Source organism: Thermobia domestica, chromosome 10, assembly GCF_964235325.1.
Source record: "Thermobia domestica chromosome 10, izTheDome1.hap1.1, whole genome shotgun sequence".
Taxonomy (NCBI): Eukaryota; Metazoa; Arthropoda; class Insecta; order Zygentoma; family Lepismatidae; genus Thermobia; species Thermobia domestica.
The window spans coordinates 243,714,266-243,739,798 of NC_137463.1; the positions used below are offsets into that span (position 1 = coordinate 243,714,266).

General features: G+C 35.4%; 1 protein-coding gene across 2 annotated transcripts in view; it reads right to left on the minus strand.

Annotated features, from left to right (window-relative positions):
* The window catches only part of Cad99C (cadherin 99C), a 295,315-nt gene that overhangs the window by 61,108 nt on the left and 208,674 nt on the right, over positions 1-25,533 (minus strand). For both annotated transcript variants that reach the window (XM_081729433.1, XM_081729434.1), the window contains 2 exons: positions 16,809-16,987; positions 1,807-1,929 (listed from right to left, as the gene is read on the minus strand). In XM_081729433.1, coding sequence (XP_081585559.1) covers positions 1,807-1,929; positions 16,809-16,987 — 302 coding nt within the window. The remainder of the gene's footprint in view (positions 1-1,806; positions 1,930-16,808; positions 16,988-25,533) is intronic.

Consider the following 25,533-nt stretch of genomic DNA (forward strand, 5'->3'; position numbering starts at 1 on the left):
ATATGGGTGGCAGTAATTAACAATTACTTATCGTCTTTTCGGATGCAGAATAAGACAGGTTCAATATTACATAGACGTATTGGACCCTCCAAATACTTTGAATCCCTCCGAACAAACATTTTTGATTTCGCGCCTGCTGTGAAGATCCTATTAAATCAAGCAAGTAATGGATCCCCATTATCCTTACCAAATACCTTCATACATTCTCCCATAACAATGTTCAATTTTAATTCTTTCATTAGAACATTTATGTTTTATCATAATAAGTTTCGGCATTTATTCCGAAGTTGGTTGTCCGCCTGGTTTTCGACTAAAAGCATAACAACAGCTAAGAAAATTTAAAAACCATCAATTTTTATAGACCGTTTTAACAACGTATAATAGAGTAGGAAGGGTCTTGTTAGCTTAGCGTTAGGGAAATTTGGACCCATTCTGTTAAATTTAATAGTGAGTGATTTCTTGTCTCTTTGTCCAACTTTAGCGTTTCTGTACAGCCATAGCCAAGTTCAGAATACAAATGCTCCTTACTTTCTCACAATCCAATCATGCGGTAATCTTGTGCGAAGTAGTGCCCTCAACTTGCCAAATAGTTCCATGTTTATAACCACGGCTGTAGCCCTTAAATTTTCAGATGGTATACGCTGTTTTGTGATCATCTATTACTATCATAAGAGACACGGAAGGCATCTTTTAATGAACAATGTAAATCGTCTGTATTAATTAATTCAATTAAAATAGGGAAGAATACATTGCTGTTTACAGTCTAAAAGCGTTTCATGCTTTTCCTTTGATGCCACTCCTTACTTAAATGACATCACTAATAAAATAAATGGGTGTAGGTATGGGGAAGGAACCAACTTACTCCGAGAAGGAATAGAAAAAAAAAAACCGCGCCTGATTTCATGAGTCGTATATTTGAACACTTGCTAAGAATATAAGATTTAAAATATATATATATATATAGTCTGCTTATCATTGGAGTCAGAACCCGTTTAAATAAATAAATAAATATAAAGGAAACAAAAGTAGAAAGTACTATACGCTTTGAAGCAGAAGGTACACTCTCATGACTAAGATTAAGCAGACAGTATACGACGTGTACCGCCGTGTACCCTCGACTACAGCCCTGATTATAACCACTTATAAAGAAAAATACACACAACTTCCACTCTCCTTAATAGTATCAAGCACACAAATGAGCGAATTATCCATTTCTTTCGGTAAATTTTCAAAATTTTGCTAGAAACGGACGACCAACTTTGGAACTTTACCCTAATTTCTTATAAGATTTTTTTTTCGTCAGCAACATATCAACAAGAAATGGAACACCGTAACGTACGTATTATTAGCATGTCACCTGATAACGCTAATGGTTCATGTTCTTTGTAAAATAGAAGTTCAATGCTTCTATTACTGAATATGCTACTTCATAGGCTGAATTAAGAGGCCTCATCCCGACGAAATTAAATTACCGCTAATTTTACAGTCATTTTACATGAGATACCGTTATCATGAGTCACTTATCTGCTTTCGACTTCCAGCCATTTAGACACGCGAAAATAAATGCCGATTTTCTAAATGGCTGGAAATCGAAAGCAGATAAGCGAGTCGTGATAACGATATCTCATATAAAATGATATTGTCTAGGGCGCTCTTGTTCCACATTTCAATTATCTTTTATCTATTTGAAGATATCACATAATTACTGTAAAATAAGCGGTATTTTAATTTCGCCGGGATGAGGCCTCTTAAGGGCAAAAATACATCGCGTAGTTTTTTGCTGCGTTAGTATTATTGTATGCTTACCTCTGCTACTGTTGTTTCATATGGCGTATCTAAGAATTTGGGAGCGTTGTCGTTGACATCTGAAACCCTTACGATAACTGGAATCGTTCGCTTCTTCTTCGTCGATCGAATGGTGCAAGTGAGCTACAAATAAATAAATAAATAAATAAATAAATAAATAAATAAATATAGACATAAATAAGCATTGGAAAGTATATTACATTTACTCGTAATAATTATAATCACGTGATTTTGAATATTTTGCTATTTTACTTTTTTCCCAATTAGAATGACATATTTTATTTTTGAAGTTCATTTTTCACAGATCTGTATTCCAAACAGTACTGTGTATTTTGGAAGTGAGCATTTCTCTTCAGTACGGTAGAATTCATTCATACCATGGGCCAATTTTTACACCAAAACTATTTAAAAGTTAACAATTCTGTGGAATTTACTTGCTGTGTACGTAAAACATACACTGATAGCTAACAATTTCAAATTTCCAGGCTAAGCGGTTTGCCTTGTTCGTCAACCAGTCATTAACGACTTTTTTTTTTCATATAGAAAGACATTCCCTCTCTTCAGGGGCGGACCAAGAGCCGGGCGCCACAATCAGAGGAGCGCCAAAACGAGCCTCAAAAAGTAAATTTTATAACGTGTTTTTTAAACTGACATTTTTGGTCTATATTCTTATAAAATAGGGTCAATAACATCATCTTTTTCCATTCTACCATGGAAGAAGAGAGTTTAATAGTACCAGGGGGTTCTAAGGCTGTATCGACAAATGGAGAAACTGCATGTAGAAAAAGTGGAGGAGGAGTTGATATTATTTATAGAGGGCCATGTTTTTTGTAAACTTTTCCCAGGCAATGAATGTTATTTGATTTTATATATGTTACTCTTTTAAGGTGGCAGTGAAGGGGGGGAATAGTATATACAGCACTTATTTTGATTTCTTAGAAACAACACCGTCGCGCCAAATTAACGGCCTTTGATGAAAGTACTGTCTAGGAGATGTTATTGTTTCGCTATGTTCAGTTATTGCCAAATCATTCATTTCGACACTGTTTGTGAAATAGAACATACCACTCTGCAACAACATAGGAGGAGGTTAGAAGCGACACTACGAAGAAAACGGACTACCTTTGAATCCTACCTCTCACAGCGTAAAACACGTTCAATACATGTGAAATGTACTTAATGGTATTTTACGTTCTTAGAATAGATTGTTACATAGTCGGATATATGGTAGAATGACTCCTGATGTTATTGATATAACAATTTACCATATAGCAGTAATCATGTCGCCATTATTAGTATTCAATGAATGCTGTTTGATATTCTATTTGTTTATACATATCGGTACATAAATAACAATAATAAAAAAAACACAATGTAATTGATATCATATGTATATTTTTAAGTAATAAATATAGCCTACCTATATCATGTATTTGAGTATTATTTTTTTCTTTTTGAAAAATGGGTTTAAAATATTAAAGTCACTGTAATAAAATGGATAATAGGCTAGGGCTAGGGGAGGGCAAAATGTCACTTTGCCCGCGTGAAAATTTTGCCTTGGTCCGTCCCTGCCTCTCTTACCAAAGTTCTATGTAATTATGCCATAGTAGCTGACAGTGAGTCATTGTATATCAACATCCAAGAAATTCTTAATTTTCTTTTTTCTTTATTTTTTTTATAAAAAAGTAAATATCCAAAGTTACAAATTAACAGTTTCAACTAATTATTCAATCCCCGCGAGCGACGTCCCTCCAAGTGTTTTAGCAGATATTGTTGCATTGTATTAGTCCTTAGGATATGACTTAAGTTCCTCAGTAAAGGAAAAACCAAAAATTGCCTTAAGCTTTCCACCTCAAGTATAGCTCAGAGCTCGTATGAAAATGCATATAAACGCTTTTTGTCACGCATTTAATTTTCCAATTTACAAAATATTTCCTGGTGAAAAGCTATGCTAAATGCAGTAAATTTAAGTGTGATTTCCTTAAGAGAGTGACTCAGTAAATTCTCCAGTTCTTATTTATTTATTTTTAAATTTTCAAAATTAAGAAAGAACAAAGGACATGTTTTTTCCAATTTATCTCAAATTTATTTCATACTTCGTCAGGAATGACTTGATGCATGAGACAATGCAATAACAGTAATTGACGTGATAAGGTAATATTGCATTGGTATCCATTTACGACAGTGTATCTAGAGCTAGTAAAATGCCCGTTCTTCGCACGGGCAGAATACGTTTCATTTTGGACCTAAAAGGCACCGAAACTGTCCCCTTAGGGACCGCAAAAAAATTATGAATTCGACACTAACATTGGTCATTTTCAATTATTTTTACATGTCATTACCCCCCCCCCTTAGCAGTAATGATGGAGGCTGAATTTGGATTTAAACGATATCGGAAGTGTCACTCTTCATCTCAGTAACCCCGAAAACTATGGATTTGGTAGTAATATCGGTCATTTTGGATCAATTTTATGAATCTCTCCTCCCCTAAGTTGCAGGGCTGAATTTGGATTGAAACGGCATCGAAAGTGTCACTGTTCATCTCAGCGACCCCGTGAAAACTAGTATGGATTCGATACTAATATCGGTCATTTTCTATCATTTTTATATATCTTCCTCCTCTCTCACCCCTCGTCAAAGTGAAATCATAAAAACCATCCCAGGCCCGAATCTCCTCTATGTTGAAAATTTTATCGAAATCGGTCGGGTGGTTCAAGAGTTTATACGTCACGAACATAGTCACTTTCGTTTTAATGTATATAGAATATAAATAATCTCTGTCTAATATCTTCTGCATGATCTAATGAGTTGAGAAACTATTCAACTTTAATTTCAAATTATGTCACTGATCAAGTCATCACTGTTGATCTCTATTGGAAGGAACACTATTTAGGTAAGTAGGTAATTAATTATTACAATGTGTTCCATACGCTCAATGAGTAAGTATTATGTAGTTCTACTAGTCTTTGGCTAGCTGGATACTTCGCCCCCAGACCCCCAAGTTCGCTCGGCCTACTAGAGGTCTGCACGGGCCGGAATTTTTAGCCTGAACCCGACCCGGCCCGTGAATTATAATGTGAGGCCCGACCCGAGTCCGAAATATGTTTTAGCATTTAGGCCCGTGCCCGGCCTGAGCTTGCATGATAATCAAATGAGCCCGAAATAAACCCGCACTACAGAAACTTAATAATTAACGCAAAATTGTATTTTTATTGAGAGTAATTAGAGGTTTAATTTTGCAGTTGTGATTTAAAAGTTCTCGAGAAAGAACGGTGCAACATATATCATTGTGCAGTATATTTACAAAGTGAGGCCCGAAAAGGCCCGAGAAATATGGTTGCATACTTAAAAATTTACAGCCCGAGCCCAAAATTACATATGCTTTGTAGGTCCTTGCCCGTGCAGACCTCTACGGCATCGTATCATAACAATTTCAACCTGTATTTTCTTTCCTTCTAAGGGAAACATCAAAACACGCTGAAACACGTTCTTAATTATTTTAAATGAGAAATCTATATACCAAATTTCATGTTTCTAACACTCAGAGATTCCGAGATATAGACATTTTAAGATAATAATTGCCATCCCCTCTCTCTTCAATTTCTCGTCAAATTTTCAAAAAAAAAAAAAAAAAAAAAAAAAAAACCTGAATGCTGAATCCAATGTTTTTTTTTTTTTTTTTGGTAAAAGTGCCCACTCTTGGATAAATTTCTAATTGTACTTTATATACTAATTACAGGATGCTGAATCGAATGGAACTATTTTTAAACATACCTGTTCAAGAACAGATTGCTTCAAAGTTAAGATATTTGAATTATCGCTTATGTCAATGATAAAAGTACCCAGGCTTTGATACATTTTTAATTCCGTCTTTTTTTCTATACTGATTTCAGTAGGCTGAATCCATTCAAACTATTTTCAACTACATCAATCCATGAGCTCCCAAGCAGTCGTTCTTCGAGGAAAAATGTTCCGGGGGGCACACGTACTATTCCGGGGGGCACTGCTGGTACTATTATATTTATTATTATATTATAGACATATTGTTTTGGTCTCCTCCGGGGGGACACTCTCAGACCTCCGGAGGCCAGTGCCCCCCCCAAAAAAAAAACATGTCTGGAAGAAACACGGCTCACAAATTCTTTCAAGTGAGATCATTAAAAAAATGAAATGAAATCTTTAAATTTAACGTCCCTTGGTTACGCTCTTTAGGCTAAGGGAGGATGAAAGAATTGGTGGAATGACAATGTGGGACGAAACAGGAGAACCCCCGAGAAAACTCATCATGGACACAATGTTGTCCACCACAAACTTACTTGACCAGGGATCAAACCAGGGACCCCACGCACCAGACGTAAGCATTCTACCACTGAGCTACCATGTCCAAAATTGAGAACATGTAAAAAACGTTACGCATAAGCGAAAGAAGGGGGCAGAAAATTCTAAATCATATAAATAAGCAATTGACACTGAAATTTTTGTTTGTGACGAAGGGGCAGGCCTTATCCAGGGGGGTCTAGGGGGCCGGTCCCCCCTAAATTTTGGCTGCACCCCCCTAAAATGTTCACAGTAGACTGGCAAATGAACTATAATATGGTTGCATCGGGCCCCCTAACTTCAGCCGCCCCCCACCCCTACATTTTCAGGCTGGCTACAGGCCTGGAAAGGGGTATCAAATCAAATGATTTGACAAGAACTCCACCAACTCCTTGAATAAGGCCTACTTTCTGACTACACTTGAAGGAATATTGTGCGGTTGCGTTTTGGAAACAACTTCCTTTCTTTTCCATTTTTTTTAAGATCTTGTATCCTACCTTGTTCTTAAAAAAATACTGTACATATCTCTTGGCCAACTATAAAAAAGCAATGATTTTATACTTCATAATGTTGTAATTTATTACTAACATTTTTTTTTTTTAAATGTAGATATATCATACAATCTTAATGCAACTGTGAAAAAAAAAAAAAGCTAAATGCAAAAACAGTACATGCAGTTAATTCATTGCAAGATTTACAATGAATTAATGTACACTTATCTATCAGGTTTTTTTGCTCTTTTTTATAGCAACAAAAAACAACCTTTTTTTTCAGATGCAGGAAAACTGCTTTGTAAGAAGCTTGTCGCCGCAACTGCAGTTCACTTTCACTAGTCACGGCCTATGGAAGTAAATACGTTACTTATTTATATTCTATCTTTTTTTTTCGGTCTACGCTTTTATCCTGGTTTCCTGAAAACCAGAAATGTCAAGAAACTCCTGTTACCATGTTAGTGGGTTACGTGTTCAAGATAAGGCATAGAAGCGGTTCCGGTTTGTTTTGTGATTACATACCTACATACAAATAGTATATTTACCTGCATATGACCACATTATTATTACTACAATCAGTAATCGTTAAAAAAATTACCCAACAAACAATTCACGTTACAATGAATACACAAGGTGTTTCAAAACAACACCGACAACGTTTGGGAGGTTATTCTTGACACCAAAATTAGACCAAAAGTAGGGCCTATAGATCAACCAGGGTGCACAAATACTTTCTTTGGGAGTTACAGGCTTCCGAAAACATGGAAAAATGAACTTTAAAAGTGCATAGCTCCAATATTATGGGACCTACCGTAGTCGGGTCAAGACTAGTATGTGCCCTATCCAAATATCCATGTTTCAGAGTTCTGAGGAACTTCCGCAACCATTTTTATAGAGCTAGTTGGTGAGTACTTCAAATTATATGCCCGTAGCCAAACTCCCTGTATAAAAATTGTTGAGTAAGTATCTTAGGATTCTGAAACATGGATTTTTGGATAGCGCACATATTGGTTCCTAAGTGGTCTTGACCCGACTACGGTAGGTCCCACAGTTTTGAAGCTATTGACCTTTACAGTCATTTTTTAAAAGTTTTCGGTAGCCTATAACTCCGAAGAGAAGCATTTGTGCACCCAGATTGATCTATACTTTTTCTCTTATCTTGGTGTCAGGAATTACCTCCCAAACATTGTCAGTGTTGTTTTGAAACACCCTGTATATTTTGATTTGATGCAGTACTTACGCAACAATTTTTATAGTGGAAGTTAGTGAGTACTTCAGATTATGTCTGTAACCAAACTGCCCGTAGTTTTGAAGCTATGGACCTTTAAAGTTCATTTTTTCATATTTTCGGCAGTCCAACCACCTTATTATATTTTGGTGCCAGGAATCACCTACCAAACGTTGTCGGTGTTGTTTTGAAACACCCTGTATATATAATTGTATACCTTTCGAGTCCTTGTCTGGGAATGCGATTTGCACTATATGGCAACAGAGTATATCTAACAATCCATCTAATAGTTACATCGATTCTTTCCAGATAGGATAGATAGACGTTATCACTTTATTTATTTACATAGCAATCGATATAAGTGTTTGACAGATTCAGTAGAGCATTGCTAATGGTTCCAAGTTAATCTGCGACGTTGCCACATACTTACTTTTTTTTATTTCCCATAGCGGCAGAAGGAGGCCCCGGAGGAATACAATTATATAGGCTAAGTCTGCGGCTATTTGAGAATGCGTTTTCGAAGCGTTACCCCCCTAGAGCCAACGCGACCAATGTGGCTATTTGATAACTTTACTCTCGCCAGAGTTATAAATCATACTGTGAGCCAGTCAGGGTTTCCAGGTCTTTTTGGCCAAGTTCAGGTCTATAATAGCAGAGTCCCAGAACTCTGCACTGCATAAAGCATCTTCAAAGCAGCTGTTTCTTTCTAAAATCTTCTTGCCTGGCAACACGTCTTTCTTATTTTTCCTTCCTTTTCACATCTTTTCAACAGCAGGCGGTCTATTGTTCCGAAACGCACCAAATACGCTCGAGCTAACGTTTTCTACGCGTTTTTATTGCTTTCGCGTTTGTGATTAACCATCCACATTTAAATACATGGTCAGCGTATTCCAAGCGTACGCATGAGCAAGAAAAATTCTTTGCAAACGCTACAAATAGCCGGGGACTAACATTTTCGCTTTATTTGGACCTGAAGAATAGCGTTCTGTTGTTCGTATGCGCCATTTTTAGAACACTCGATATATATAATCAAAGTTGGGCCAAATTGATATTTTAAACATAAAAGCTTAACAAGATGCGCTTGTCACATAAAACAGGTGGTCGAGTGGTCTGTACAGTTCGACTGCATACCAAAGGTTAAAATTTTCGGTTGTAAAAAAAAAAAAAAAAATTTATACAAATTTCTACCTTCTTTTGTTTATATAACACAGACAACAGTTTTAAGTCATGTTGGAAATAGTTAAAGTCCAGATCTTATATTTCGATTGACCATAACTCGCCAATGTTACATTTTACCAAGGTAAGTTTAGGCTTATTTTAAAGATCTTACGAAGAACTATTGAAATATACGAGTAGAATAATAACCTAAACATTGTTTTTTAAAAAAATGCTGTGCCTATCTTTGTACTTTTCCCATAGACGATCATGTTAATTCTGAATTCACTTTTCGCACCTCTGTTTGATCTTTACCCAAACTAATATGGTTTTTCATATTAATTCACGTAGTATTTTAACATACATAAGTTTCATTGAATTATTTGTCGAGGATAGTGTTGAATTCAGACATGTGCAAGAGGGGGCTGAGCTCCCCCTAAAATTTATATGCGCCCCCTCTAGAATAGTTATAAGCCACATTGCCACGTTAAATGAATCTTGTAGCTATCATTAAAAAAAAAAACTTTCAACCCGATCTTTCTATTTACTCTTTACATGTTACAACTTCTTGAATGCAAGAAAGGTTTCTCCACACATGCAGCATTGCACTCTAGTGGACAAACAGTGAACCTCCTCATTAGAAACTCGTATTTTGGCGCACTTCCCCTCCCTGTCTAAAAGAATCTGCGAAAGCGGCGAAACTGGTTTTTCTTTTATGTCAGCGGGAGGGCGATAGCAGGTAGCAAGCAAGATATCCCAGAAAGTTGCGCATCGTTCAACTCCTTGCAAGATGAAAAAAGTATTTTATGACCCTTTCAAGACTATGTATACATGGTGAAATATGGTAGGGTTTCAAGATTTTTTTTTTTTTTTTATGACAGCTACAAGTTCTTCTAACGTGACAATGTGACTATACACATGCACTGAAATATTTGCTTTTTTCTGTTTATATTTTTTTCGGATATAAAAGTCTTAAAAGCAAAGATTATTTTTTTAAAGAAAATTAGTTTCTTCTTTTGCCCAACGTAATTGTTCTAATTAACAAACAGCGTTCTCGTATAAAGTCGAAGTTAAATAAAAACTTTGAAATTAAATAGAAACGCACACAAACGCTTTACAACGTTACTTAGTGAAAAATGGCAATATGTTGGTTATTGCAATCGACCAGACAATAACAAATCGCGAGTTTTGTTGCGGCAGATTCCTGCTGCTCTATTGCAATCTAGAACACAGCCCTCCCTTAAATTTTTATTGTCCCCCCTTGTACAAAAGTCTGAATTCAACACTGGTCGAGGACATTGCCTATGGGAAATGAGCTTCACCCTTTGTTCAATGATTATGAACTTCTACGTCTGTCTGAGTGTGTATGTGTGTGTTCTTTGCGAATTTTCAATTTTTGAGCCCTCCATTTGAAAAAATAAAATGAAATCTTTAACGTCTCACGGTTATGTCGGTTAGGCTAAAGGAGATGGTGATAATGAGAAATGAGTGAAATGGTGGAATGAAGAAAGTGGAAGGAAACGGGAGGACCCCGAGAAAACCCACGAGTACGGTGTTTGTCCACCACAAAGTCCACACGGCGCGAGCTGAGATCGAACCAGGGACCCCAAGCACCGGAGGTGCACGCTCTACCACTGAGCCACCGTGCCCCCTGCCCTCCATTTGATGGAGCATCAAAAACTATTTGAAAAAAGTGATGGAATTTTTCTCGTCACTTTTACCGTTCCCGAGATAATGGTAAAAAAAAAAAAGTCCCGATTTCGGGTGATTTAAGGAGCCATATCTCGGGAATCGAGATTATATTGGTTGATCAATACCTAAGAGGATCGTGTACATTTTGGTACCAAATACTGTAGTAACATTGTAAAAGATCATCCTCCTTAGGTTCATTTAGAACCGTCTTTCCTACACTTCTAGAAGATTCTGCTTGTTTAATTTGTTTTAAAGTGAATCTTGATGATATATGATAATGTTTTTCATTAGTATATTAAAGACGATCTATAATAATACGATGAATTAGAGTAGAATTAAATGATTAAATCATGAAAAAAGAATGTAACATTGATTTTTAAAAGTTCGCATTACACTAAATCATACAACCTTTCACACCATCTTGACGTCTCGAACCCCAAAAATATAACCTCTGAAAGCATTATGAGAGATTAACCAAACCAAAAAAAAGAAAGAAAAAGAAAAGAAAAGAAAGAAAGAAAGAAAGGAAAAGGCATGCTATTTATGGTAATTTATGTTGTGGCACCCATATTCTTAAAATCTGCACGCTTATTTACATTAAATCAGTGTCATAACTCTAAAGGATTTTATTCATGAATCTATACACCTTTATTATTGTTACAATCATTTTCAACCATTAATATAAATCTGATTGCCTACTGAACCAAAACGTATCATTTAACCAAATCCAAACTGTTTCGAATTTAACATTGTAGTTGGCCATGTTCAGCTTTATTGCCTGACTTGATTTCTGTCAAACATATCAAACCGAATTATTACAGAGAAACAGGCATAATAACAGCCTCATTAGCATGCTGAAGTGCTGTAATGAAAACATACACATATGAACAAGAATTGACAGCAGCCAAGAGTTAAAGAGTTACAATTAATATGTCCACAGTGGAACTGAAAATAGAGGAGGAAGAAGAAGAAGAAGACGAGATATTAATCTCTTTTTTTTTAATACCAGTTGCTAGCCTTGGAACCAGAAGCCTGCACCTGCAAACAGATCTCCGTGGTCAATGACGGATTCTCAGGAAATACCAAACACATAATGTCAGTTCAAAACGTTGGCGGTAAAAATACAAAAAAAAAAAAAAAAAAAAAATGTCAGGACTTGCACGTGTGATTTTGTTCATTAGTGGTCTTCACAACGTTTCCCATAATTTATCATTATTATTGTTTTTTTAAAAAAACTAAAATAATACACAATTTGAGATTATTTTTTTAAGTGGGCCATTATTAACAATATTCTACTAAAAGAACTTAATTTGTTTTCAAGACTTTTCATTTTAGCGGATGAATTTTAGTGGCTGACGTCATCTACTCTGCTCTCAGATTTCTGGCCAATAAGAAAAGACTTCGGAATATTATTATAATTATTATTAAATATTCTACCTTTCGGCAGGTCCTGGAACTTTTTTTTTTAATTTCAATTTTAGGTTTGAACCTGGAAATGTTTGTTCTACGTTTCTCGATTTGAAGCTTCCTCTTTTAACTCCCAATATTTTCTTCTATTTTTCAAGTCATCGATCACTTGTGTTCTTCTTCCCATTCCTCGTCCTCCTTCCATCTTTTCTTCTATGGCGGAATGAAGAAGACCAATCTTTGCAAGATGTGTCCAATCCAATTGGCCTTGCTATGAAAGATGCTGGCTAAAACGTCCTCTTCTCTCCTATCCATTTAAAACATTTTTGTTTGTTACTCTCTCTGTGCCCATTTTATCTTTTCCATCTTCCTCCAACACCACATTTCGAAGCGCTCTAAATATTTCTCCTCCAACTTCCGTAATGTCCAAGTCTCTGAACCATACACTCCCATGCTCCATATATAGTAATTGACCAACTTCATCCTTAGTCCAATATTGAATCTGCTAGTTAAGAGTGATCTATTCTTGTTGAATGCTTCTTTAGCTATGGCAATTCTTGACCTGATCTCTTTGGTGCAGTAAGCGTCTCTCGTCTAAATACTTCCCAGATTCTTGGAATTACCGATTTCTTCAAGTTCTCTTTGTTCAACTAGCTAATACACGACTCATTTTGTAATACTTTTTATATTCATTATTGTCTTTAGTTATATTAATTTCTAAATTCATTCACTTAGTTTCTAAAACGAACTTTCGACATTATAATATTTCTGACTGTTTTATAGTGTTATTGGAAACAAGTCTAATATACGAGGGTAGGTCAATGTAATTAAGATAGATAACACTATCTAATGAGTTTTCAGAAGGCGCGAAATCAGTGCTAATTGTCAAACTTTATTACTGTAAAAATACATGTTAGTATGAAAGTGATTTAGGCAGTAACTTGAGAAAGGACTAAGTGCCAAGAAAAGAAACTTAAACAATAATCTGATATTTAGAAAAAAGAAAAAGAAAGAAAGAAAGAAGAAAATAAAATACTAAACGAGAAATAGCACACTCCCAAAACGTTCCACTTCTAATGACTCGAGAAAGATGTTTGTCTAGTTTCCTGAAGTTCTGAAAACATGAAGTTCTGACAACAAAATGTACTGTCGTCAACAATTTTAATTGTTTCTTTCTGTTTTACTTTTTAACATATCCTCAAACTATTTGGTAGATGTAGAGGATGAAATTTTCGAATAGTTTACTCATATATTGAAGAAAATGAATGACACACAGTAGTTTCACTTTTCATATTTTATACGTTTTGAATTTTTATAATTAAGTTAGTATAGCGTGGAAAATTCAAGAGCAAAATGGGAATTTCTCAAGTCTCGAGTTGGGGTTTTGTAACTTTTCAGGTTGGCATCAGTGGTCTCAACTCAAATCTCCATGCGTTTTTGAATTGTCAGTTCGTTTCTAATTTTGTTTACAGTATAGTAAAATCGCATCATTAAAGTTGCAGTCCGATATAAGCAATAGTGTTATAAAAATACAGGATCTGCCCATATGTATTTTCATCCTATTAAATAATGAAGTCAAAAAACAGCCACTCACGTTCCCGTTATGAATGTTGGTTCAAAACATTGCGATCTTATTGGGCGGAGCGGGTAGAGTGGGGCTGACGAAACTGTGACGTATGGCTTCATGATTTCGTTATATAGGCTGATCCTCTATTTTATAATATCCTTGAGCAGTGGCGTATTTAGGGGGGCTTCCGGGCTTAAGCCCCCCCCGAAATCTTACTTACTATAGTAAAGTATATTAAATATGCAGAATTTTCACATTTTCAGGGAAAGCCCCCCCCCCGAAAGTTAGTGAAGCCCCCCCCCCCGAAATAAAATCGTAAATACGCCACTGTCCTTGAGTATGAAGGAATTATAAAAATAATTCCACATACTCTGTAAACCAATGAACTAAAAGCAAACATGACACAGAAACTTAATGCCTTTATCTTAAAAGTTTGTTTGGCAGAACAGACCTGGGTTTTCTTCCTATACGTAGTGTACAGAGTATTAAACGGTGCCCTGGCATAAAATTTATTGATAAAAAGCTGACATCTCAAACGGCCAGCAGTAATTAACACATTGTCGCTTCAGAGTGAAGTGGAATTCGTTGCTCACAACTCATAGGAAGGAAATTCACGTGAAGAAATAAGGAAAATTCTTGTATCGAATAACATGTGTATATTTTCCTTTCAAGGGCATTACTTTCAATTGTTTTCTTTTCATTTCTTCTAAGTAAACAAGGAAAAGTTACAAATTAATAATAGTTCATGTAGAAATTCGATTTTGTAACCAACAAATTTTTCATTTTCAGAAAATTCCAATTTTAAAAAATAATACTATTAGAGCCGAATCAAGGATAAAGGTATTTACTGTAGAAAATAACTTTCTTTTAAATGTCGAATGAATGATAGGAAAACCAGTTTGTATAAGTCTTTACTTGAGCATTTTTTTTTTTGTGTGTGTGTTCTTTTCTGAATCCAAACATTTCGCTCTACTCTTTCTTCAGTGTTCTTTTCTAAATCCATACATTTCGCTCTACTCTTTCTTTAGTGTTGTTTACTAAATCCATACATTTTGCTCTACTCTTTCTTCGGTGTTCTTTTCTAAATCCATACATTTCGCTCTACTCTTTCTTCAAAATTAGGTCAATTTCGACACGAGAGTTCAAAATGGCGTAAGGAGTTCTGTGGATTTAGTATTATGGTGTGATTTTTAGCAATTTTACACACCTTGACTCTAAGTCTAGAAGCATCCGCTGAACAATGTAGCCATCAACAGAAGGGAGAAATTGAGTTTGAAAGAGATACAATAACTCGGGAAAGGTCACTAGTTCTTTATGCTTTAAAACCCATAATACAAGGTGATAGAGCATGAGGGGTAGAACCATGGTTATGTGAGATTGATAACTGACCGAGCTATACGATATCTTGTAAAAGCTGACAAGTAAGGTTTGTGAAAGGTGGCAACGCTGCACAGCGGGTTAGAATCCCAACAACCTGGTTAAAATATGAAAACAGCGTTCAATTTGCATGGGTTTATGTACTCGTGGGCTTTGAAGGACGCTGATAACCATGATGAAACCAAGAGAAAAAAAAACCGCTGCTGTGCAGCGTTGCCATCTTTTACAAACCTTAGTTCTCTACTTTAACAAGATACCGAATATATCTGGCAGTACGTGAATTATAAATTTCACATAACCACGGCGTTACTCCTCATGCTCTTCTGCCTTGCATTATAGGTTTTAAACCATACAGCACTAGTGACCTTTTCCGAGTTATTGTATCTCTTCCAAACTCAATTTCTCCCTTCTGTTGATGGCAACACTGTTCAGTGGATGCTTCTAGACTTAGAGTCAAGCAAACAATTCTTTTCAATATCTGATTTGTGTACAAAACGTTAGTACCTCACTTCCTGTGTGCACCAACACATATTACACGTTATATCTCGAAAAGTTTGCAACACTGATCTGCCTTTACTATCTCTTTTATTTTTATTTTCATTGCTGCTTCCAATGATGATATTCAATTCAGGTCATTTCATTCACAAAAACACAACTTTGTCTTGGGTTGGCAACACTGTTCATCCGGTGCTGTTTGTCAATAAACGAACAGATGTCGCCCTTTGTCTAGTTGCTTCGTGCAAAGTTTCGTTTCTCTGTCTCTTTTAGTTTCTCCGTTAACACGGTTGGAAATTCTAAATTATATTATAATGTGGAAACGCCATTTCATGACTTTGTCGTCAAGTCGGCACGGGTTAACGTTCTCGTAGAGAGCTGTTATTTCACTAATGAATGTTTATGGTCACATAGAATACATTTGGGGGGTGCGTATCGCAACACGAAATTACCCAAAATAAGGGACACCCTAATATATATACAAAGAAAACTAGAAGACATTTAAAAACGTGTTTTAACGAAATAAGATGGCAAAGATCTTATCTACTATTTTAACATTGTTTACTTCTAACATATAGCACTAAATAGCATATAAACAATATCAAGTTTATAAATAATAACTAAATTCCAATTAATATTGAAAAAAATTCTTTTTAATCTTGTTTGCACATGACAGTTAAATTCTACTACAATCTTATGCAATTTAAGACATTGTGCAAATTAATCTATACTAATGAGATAATTAGATAATTTGTGAACAGTATTTACTAAGAATATTATCTAATTATTTGATACAATTAAAACACTTGTATAGTCGATACGGATTCACATTGGCGACTTTAAAGTCTTGTAGGTATTCAATAAAGTTAAATTCTTATATGTATTCATCTGCTTTGTTTTATAGGGCCAAGGGGCCAATATACGTTTTATTTCTTAGTGTCAATTGAGATTGTATATTATGAGATGCAGATCTAGGTTTCTGTCGCCTATATCACTGAGATTTGTTGAAAGTTTTGTAATAAAGTAATTTTCAAGTTTAAAAAAATTATGGATGAGGTGAAACACTGTGTGAATCTTGATCGCGGTTGTACTGAAGCCGAGGCACTGCCCATGGTGAAAAAAAAAGTATCATGAACAAGCGTCAGGTGTGTATCGGCTAGACTGCAGATGCTACTTACATGCGAAACATAAAACTTGCCAGCCTTTTGGGGTATTGTAAAAGAAACCACAAATAACCCATTAAAACAATGGACGAGACAAGATGTCTTCTTACCTGGAACACAATATGTGAGAGATTTTCCTCGTCTCTATCCAAAGGTGACAGCAATTGTAACTTCTTTCCGTTGAGAATGAAGAACTGACGACCCTTGGGAAAAACTAGAGACAGCTGGATTTCGGTGAAGGGGTCTCCTACCACGGGGATCTCAGGTGGAGACGTTGTTTGGTCCACCTCTGCAATATACAAGAAAAGTTAATTATTTCAGATCAAATAAGCAAAATATAAGGAGAAAAGCTTCAATTGTTGGACAATTTTAGGCATAAGTTTACTTCAGACTTCTCATAAACTTATAAGTTTCTGTTGGGGTGTAGCCAATTTGTTGTTCTAGAGGTAGCAATGATTTTTTTTTCAGAGGATTATACTAAATGCAAACCAAAAATCTTATTTTAAACTATGAAAGCATTAATACATATTACACATACACATACGTACATCATCATCATATTATTATTATTATTATTATTATTATTATTATTATTATTATTATTATTATTATTATTATTATTATTATTATTATTTTACATTTCAGAACCAGGGTTGTGGCAGCCCGTAAAGTTAAAATCACAGCTTGTATCAAATGTACAAATAAGCAATTCATAAGAAAATGAACACTGTTTATAGATGTCCATTTTGTTTTACTGTTTTTATGGGCATAAATGTTTTTTGAAAAGCTCTAAGAAAAAATAAAGTAAAATTCAGACTCTATTATACAATAATAGACTAGAGTCATAAATTCGCAACTATGTGTATCTAGTTAGGCATATGAGAATCAAAGTTGATGACTCACTTCAACTTTTTAATTATCTTAACTTCTTGACGTACCGGTAATTCATTTATTTTTTAAAAAAAATCTTTAACGTTCTTCATTTGCTGTAAATATTAAACAACTTTAATGGACATATAAAACATGAATTTTGTTTGAGGGGACTAGGCCTCAATTCTCGCCGTGGCTACGCCCCTGATTTAGTGCTTAAAATTTGGAACTCCAAATGAAAAAGAAATAAGGAACAAAATTCTATGTACGATCCCCTTCATATTTGAATTCGAACAAATTTGCTTTAGTGCGTGCACGAAAGCAATGACCATAAATATTTTTTGTTATAAATTTACTGCTAGGGCTTCAGAAGTCGTATTCGAGAAGTAACATAATAATCTTAACCTAGGTGTAGACTAAGTTAAGCTTGTCTAAAGAAGATCACTACAAAAACGGTGTTCTTCGAAAACAAAAGTTTAAAAACTAAGCTCACCTAAATAAATCTTGAATAACCGACGTTAACTTAAGCCAAATTAATCAAACTGAAGTGAACCTAAACTGCTACTGTTACTGATAATCTAAATTATACGGTAATAGTGTACATGAGAACACCCTGTCTTCCGTGCGCGAGGATACTTCATATTATATATTTATACGTTACCAAATTAAATCACTGCGTTGTCTTCATTATATGTGCTTAACATTCTATTTTTACTTTCTAGAATAAATTTTGTTGATTTCGATTCGAAAAATGTTAAATATTTTTAAATTTATATCATGATGCAGACCAAAATTCTTGTTGCATATAATGTAATGCGCTATAGCATATAAAGTACAAGTGCAAATAGGTACGTTCTTTTTTATTTTCGTATCAGTGGATAAGTAAATGAAAGTGGGTTTGTTACCCCCTTTCTAAGTTCGTAGATACTCAATGAATAATCCCTAAAAGTATGAGCGTCCAGCTTCTTCTGGAACTCAGACGGTCTTACGTATACTATATCCAATTATACTTATCAAAACTAAACTAAAGGAAATTTATTTAACTTAGGCTACACTTGCATAACCTAGTCCAGCCGGAATGCAGTCCCAGTTTATGAGACCATACATGAATTAATCGTTTGTGTGCTTCTATCACGAAATCGACTCCTAAGTTTCTTCTTATGGGAAAGTTTCATTCTTGGGTTCAAATTCACTTTAGGGAGCTCTAACCGTTAGGAGTATAAATATAGCGTCCGGACATATGTCATAAAAACGAAAGTGCATAAACACCAACCAATCTGTGCTATATGGCCACTAAAAGCAAGAATTGTATCTAGCCACATAACGGCAGGACGAAGCTGGTAGGCTAGCGTGGGAGTACGTCTGTAGGGAGCAGGCGCGTCAATCATGGTGAGTATGCGCGTAAGCGAGAACAGTGAAAGCCTATTGTCTTCCTTATGTTACTAGATGCCTTACCTGTAGGATAACTTTATATATAGTTACGGATCAAGATTAACACACTGCTAGTGATGAGTGCAAGAGTTTTAGTCTTGCAGATTGTGCAAGAGTCTTGCATGCAAGACCAAGACCAAGGGGTGCATGACTCAGGAATCCCGATGCAAGACCAAGACTAAGACTCTTGCGCAAGAGTATTGCACATTGCCGGGTCAGTGGTAGAGCGTTCACCTTTGGTGCTGGGGTCCCTGGTTCGATCCCAGCTTCCACCCTGTGAACCTTTTTTGGTGGATAGAGACCGTCTGTGTAGTTTTTCTCGGGGTTTTCCCGTATCCTCCTACTTTCTTCATTCCACCATATCATTCATTTCTCATCATTAATCTCTCTCTTAGCCTCGGTGCATAACCGTGGAGTGTTAAACTAGATATTTCACTTAATTTCAAAACATATTACTGGTGTTCTTCTTCCAAAACTAAAGAGAAATGCATTGAACATCGGTAATTCCGTACACTATAGGTGCCGACTACATAGGTATGGCCTTGGCTTCGAGGCTCAGGCATTCGTTGGAAATTTTTAATGTGTGCTCATAAAATTAATACCGAAATAACATTTTCATGACCTTGACAAAAATTTAGTGCATGTGACCGCAAGTTTGCTTTCATGGACCGGTGCTTATACGTTGAATAATTGTTTATCAATATAACTTTTAGCCTCATCAGGTATAGACACATCGAGGATTGAGCGATATATTATTATACAACAATAAATAATTCATATTCAAAAGTGAGAGAGATTTTGTACAATTATTTCAAATAATTTGGAGTTTGATGCCGTTATTTTGTAATTCTAATATAGGTCAAAAGTATTTACATAAATTGAGTTTACACAAAAGACATAGACAGTTGAGTTGTTTTCAGTTTTCACTCAAATTATAATTATTCTAAGATACTAAGATGTTTAATTATAATCATTATTATTTTAATTTTTCTCTCTCTTTTTTGGTCAATATTGCTAAACATATCATCATCATTATAGCTATTCTGTCACTATTGGCAGCACTTACTGCAACTGAGAAGCTTAGATGTACGGTGGTCCTCAGCTAGACTTTTCGTCTTGACGTGGCAATTTGCCTGTTTTAATAGTTTCTTCAACTTCAGCTTTTAATAGCAGTCTCTTTCGCCCCCTCCCTCTCTTTTCTTCCACCATACCCTCAGCGAATGTCCCAACCAGTTCCTCTTTCTCCTCTTAATTGTATCTAAAATTCTTCTTTTCTCCCCTACTGCTACTGTTTCTAACACCTTCTCATTCGTTTTCCGTTCAACCCAGCTAATTCTCTCCTTTTTTTTTCCAATCCCACATTTCGAAAGCCTCCAATTTCTTAATCGCTTTTTGCATAATGTCCATGTTTCCACCCTATAGAGTACATATTGGAATCAGTAAAACAAAATCTAAATATTTAATTGGACGTTTGTCCAATACAAAGATTAAGTACTCGAGGTTGAAAAGGAAAAAAAAGATCTGACGCCTTTAGAGCGTAAAAATAAGTTTGCAAGTCATGGTATTTCAGTAATCTGTGCCGTCTTGATTTTCTTTCATGGGTAGCCTCCTAAGATTGGGAACCGGTGGAGTATTGGATCTGTTATATATATATATATATATATATATATATATATATATATATATATATATATATATATATATATATATATATATATATATATATATAAGATTACGAAACGTTGTGATTTATCTTATAAGTAGAGAAGCGATGGGCCATTAAAAAAATAAAGGTCATCGGCTATGTTGTACATTATCATCATACTTACACGAAGGTAAGCTATATTATATTTAGAAACATACATTGTATTGGCGCAATATAGAATTTATTATTCCTTACATCCAGAGTAAAATTTACCTATGAAAAGCAGAAGATTTCTTTAAAGCAAGACTTCCAAGACTCGTGCAAGCAAGACCAAGACCAAGACTGGGTGTGCAAGACCAAGACCACACGGGTCTCGGTCTTGGTCTTGCATTTGCTCATCACTAGCATTCCTATATGAATTCAATTCATTATGGCTCCCTTATGAATTATTACTGGTTAAAAGCATACAGTTTAGATTAAGTTTTTTTAACATTATTAGAAATAACACAGATAAGATCCCCATATATTTTGATTGCTTTTGAAATAACGTTAAATATTTCCTCTGTAAATTGTACCAATCTATGTTTCATAAACTGGACCGGCACTTTAACTGGAGCTAGTCTAAGCTCCAAATTCACAACCTAATCCAACTGGAACTAATCTAAGCTACACTTAACCAACCAATAATAAACTAATATTATGTACGCTACTTACCAAAGCTAAGCTAACTTAAGTGGAATTTATTAAAACTTAGAATTCTAATTCTGAGAAGGATATTTAAAATATGAATTTGATCTAAAGTAAATTTAACTGTTCTTATAACAATATAAAGTTACTGACTCACCAGTAGTTTGTCTATGATCGATGTTCTTAGATAAAACTCTCGTTCAATACATTTTATATTTTATACTATTTATACTGTCCCTTTTATATTTTATACTATTTAGATAACTACGAGTACAGAAGCGATGTCAACATATTTTTGTTCAACATTTCACCATTTTGTTTTCCACTTCTGGTAAAAGCTATTAATTCCTATTAACGTGTATGTACTAAGTAGAACTTTAAAGCATTTTTTTAATAATACAAATAAAAAAAAGTAGTAAATGCATTAAGGAATCCTTTCACTTTTGTTTTTAAAGATTTCCAGTAGGCGTGGATGCATAAAAGCCTTGACTCATCGTATGCAACCAGCTTTTATGCAAAATGGTAATCATGGCCAAGCCTTGCCAGTACCACGCATAATAACTTTACACCCATGCTTTTGTTCAAACTCGGCGTTGCGTCGCAGTCAATATTTTTAAGGCGTAACAACAGGAAAAGGAGAAGGAGAAGACAAAAAGCGAATATGAACTTGTTTCCTTAAAAAGGTGTGTTTATGTATTGATTCAACATATAAATTTCAACACTGAAACGTAAAATTTGCATACTATTGAAGACTACACATGCAGAAATGTCATTTTTATATCTACACTGAGCAATAATTAATGATACATGCATCATTCATTATCCAACGCACCAGTGATTCGATCTCAGTTATTATTGTCGAGTGGAAACGCGAAACCACTGTTATTTACACACCTTCATTTCCGTCATAAGCTATCTTTGAACCTCGGCATTCATTCTTCTCTGCAGAAGGCATTTGCCTTCTCTTGATTTTGCTTTCGCAATGCGTAAACTCTAACAAAGAATTTCAATCGATATCGGGTTCTCCTTGAAGATTTTTTTTTTTAAAGAAAAGGTAACCAATTAATTAGTACTGTAGTAACGGAATAGGTAGTTTGTCAATGCATATGTTGTATAAAAATAATTCTTGAAATCAACGTGCGAAATTCTGGGAAAATTCCCTACTTGCTTAATATTTTTGGTATAAAATTCAACCACTAAAATGTTACTGAAGAGTAAATGATGTGATATTATTATCAGAAGTTCGCAAATTAATCACAGTAATTAATATGTAAGTAATATGTATTTCAAATGTAGGGTAAACTAGTGGTATGGAAAGACAGAAAGAGATAATTATGATCAGGCAACTTTGAAAACAAAATAGGAGCGAAAATCAAATTCAAACTCGACTGCTTTTATCAAAACGGGTGAGATTCGACCAGAGTTCGTCAGTGACTACCTTCAAGTGCACCTCCTGTTCCCGAGGTGCTGCGTAGAGGAAGGGGGTCCAGTGGGACTCTGCACATATTCACTACACTTTCATCTCTCTTCTTTGTAAATTAACTCGTTCATGCATTCAATTCTTCCTTTAAACTTTTCCTTTTTTCATTCTATATTTCTCCTTTTTCCCATCTTTTTCGCCCCGTCTATCTGGATAACTAGCGCTTTTTCACTGTCTGAACTTCTCTCCCAATGCTGACCTCTTCTCGATTTTGACGTATCTTTTTTCCTGATTGTGATCTTTACTTTTCCTAATTGTGACGTTTACTTTTAGACAATTTAATGTAGTTTTTTCTTTCAAAAAGTCTGCTTGTGAGGTACACATAAAATAATTTTTAAATTTGTAGCCTACATGAATTATGCCCGAGGCACCAATTTAACCGTTAGTGGTTTCGGAGATGAAGATTCAACCCCAAACAAAGCTGTAGTTACGCCTACGCAAATCCTTGTCATCAAGAAGATAAAAAAAAAAAGGAAATGAAAGAATAATAATAATATGATGATAAAAGAAAAAAGTTGGAAGTAATGATAAGATCAAACAATCACATTAAAAATAAGGTAAAAAAGATGATAAATACAATTCCCCCCCCCCCCCCAAAAAAAAATAATTAAAGCGAGAAGCTTAGTAGTGATTTGTATCAACTGATATGGAGTTTTTACTGTTTGTGCGTTTTGTTCAGGTTATCGTATTACGTATTTTAAAACATAAAACCCCGAAGGACGTATCTGCTATTTTCCACAACAATCCCCTCCTTACATTTTTCCGTACTATGCAATCATCCTCTATAACATAGGCCCTATGTGTATGTAAGCGGTATCTCTAATTCCGGATGTTCAGATATGTGAACACTCTATGTGGAAACATTCCAGAGTGAAGCGTCTTACTTTATTTATTTACTCATTGTTTTACTCTCTTGTCTATGTCTTCCCTCACCCATTCTTCCCCTTCAAACACACTAGTAGTGCCATTTCAGGTTATGTATGAGGGGGGGGGGGGGCAAGATTATCCACTGACATAAGATTTTCACGTTTTTATTAGTATACAATTTATTAAAATATGTGAGTCTTCAACTTCAGAGGTGGCAATTGGCAATTGCTTCCCTGCCCTCCCCGACACACACACACACACGCACACGCACTGTGATGATTTCGCACCAAGTTTGGACCTCTAATAGTTGATTGTCTGGGAGTCCAAACTATCGAAGAAAAATTCACGGAGGGATTCACTTACGAGGCCTTCGCAGTTGGTTCCATGTCCTGCTAACATTTGAAGACCACTGAGTACCAGCGTGGAACGTTATGAAATTATGAGCACAGCAAAGATTACAAATATGTGAGGATCTAGTTCGTGCCAAACCAAACCAGGAATAGTAGGTTCGATTCATGGTGGAGACACTCGATAGAAAGAATGCAAAAGCTTTTTCCAGGCCAGTCATTCTGAGTGAGCTTTTCCTGGATTTTCCTCATTCACACCATGCAAATGCCGGGATGGTACCTAACATATTGAGGCCAGGCCGCTTTCTCCCTCCCCCAATTCTTTCTTCCTTCCCTTTCCTCGGATAGTGTGATCGCCAAAGGAACGTCATCCCTCATACATGACGGGCTAACATGGCCATACACGCCGAAAGCCTAGAAATCTATTAAATAGTCCCTAAAACGTAAGTGCGTTATTTCACACGATAACTCTTGAACTAAAGAGGTTTTTTTTTTTTTTTTTTTTTGTCTGCAATAGGTAGCTACAGTGATTATCTCGGCTGACTCAATATCCCATTCAATCAATCATATGCAACCTTCCAAACATTCTAGAGTTGTGGGTTGCATAATCATCTAGGCGAAAACATTTATATACAGGGAGTGTTTCAAAACAACACCAACAAAACGTTTGGGAAGTGATTTCTGACACCAAGATAAGACAAAAAGTATAGACCAACCTGGGTGCAGATATCTATCATTTCAGACTTATATAGGCTGCCGAAAACATGAAGAAAAATGAGCTTTAAATATCTATAGTTCGAATACTATGCAAACTATCGTACCCGGTTCGAATACTATGCAAACTATCGTACTTCGCTTAAGAACTAGTATGTGCCCTATCCAAATATCCATGTTTCAGCATCCTGCGGTACTTCCGCAACGATTTTTATAGAGGTAGTTGGTAAGTACTTCAAATTATATACCCGTAGACAAACTGCCTCCATGAAAATTGATGCGTGAGTACCGCAGGATTCTGAAACATGTACTTTCGGGTAGCGCACATACTAGTTCCTAAGTGAAGTCTTGACCCGACTACGGTAGGTCCCATACTTTTGGAACTACGGGCCTTTAAAGTTCACTTTTTCATGTTTTAAGCAGCAGATAACTTTGAAATGACGGATTTCTCCACCCAGATTGGTCTATACTTTTTGTCTTATCTTGGTGTCAGAAATCACCTCCCAAACATTGCTGGTGTTGTTTTAAAACACTCTGTATATTCTTAATACTTATTATGAAAGCAAGCCCATTCATTCATAAACGCCATGTTTCGCTCCTTATTGTCTTTAGCAGTGCTTTTTAATTATATTCATTGTTATGATATTGCACGAGCGTCTATTTTTTGGCCACACACTTTTCTGATTTTCTGCTGGATTACGGTTTTTGTTTAGTATATCTAAGCAAACAGAATATTACCAATTCAAATACTTTGTTTCTTTTTTTTTCTTTTACAATTACAAATTTCGAAACAC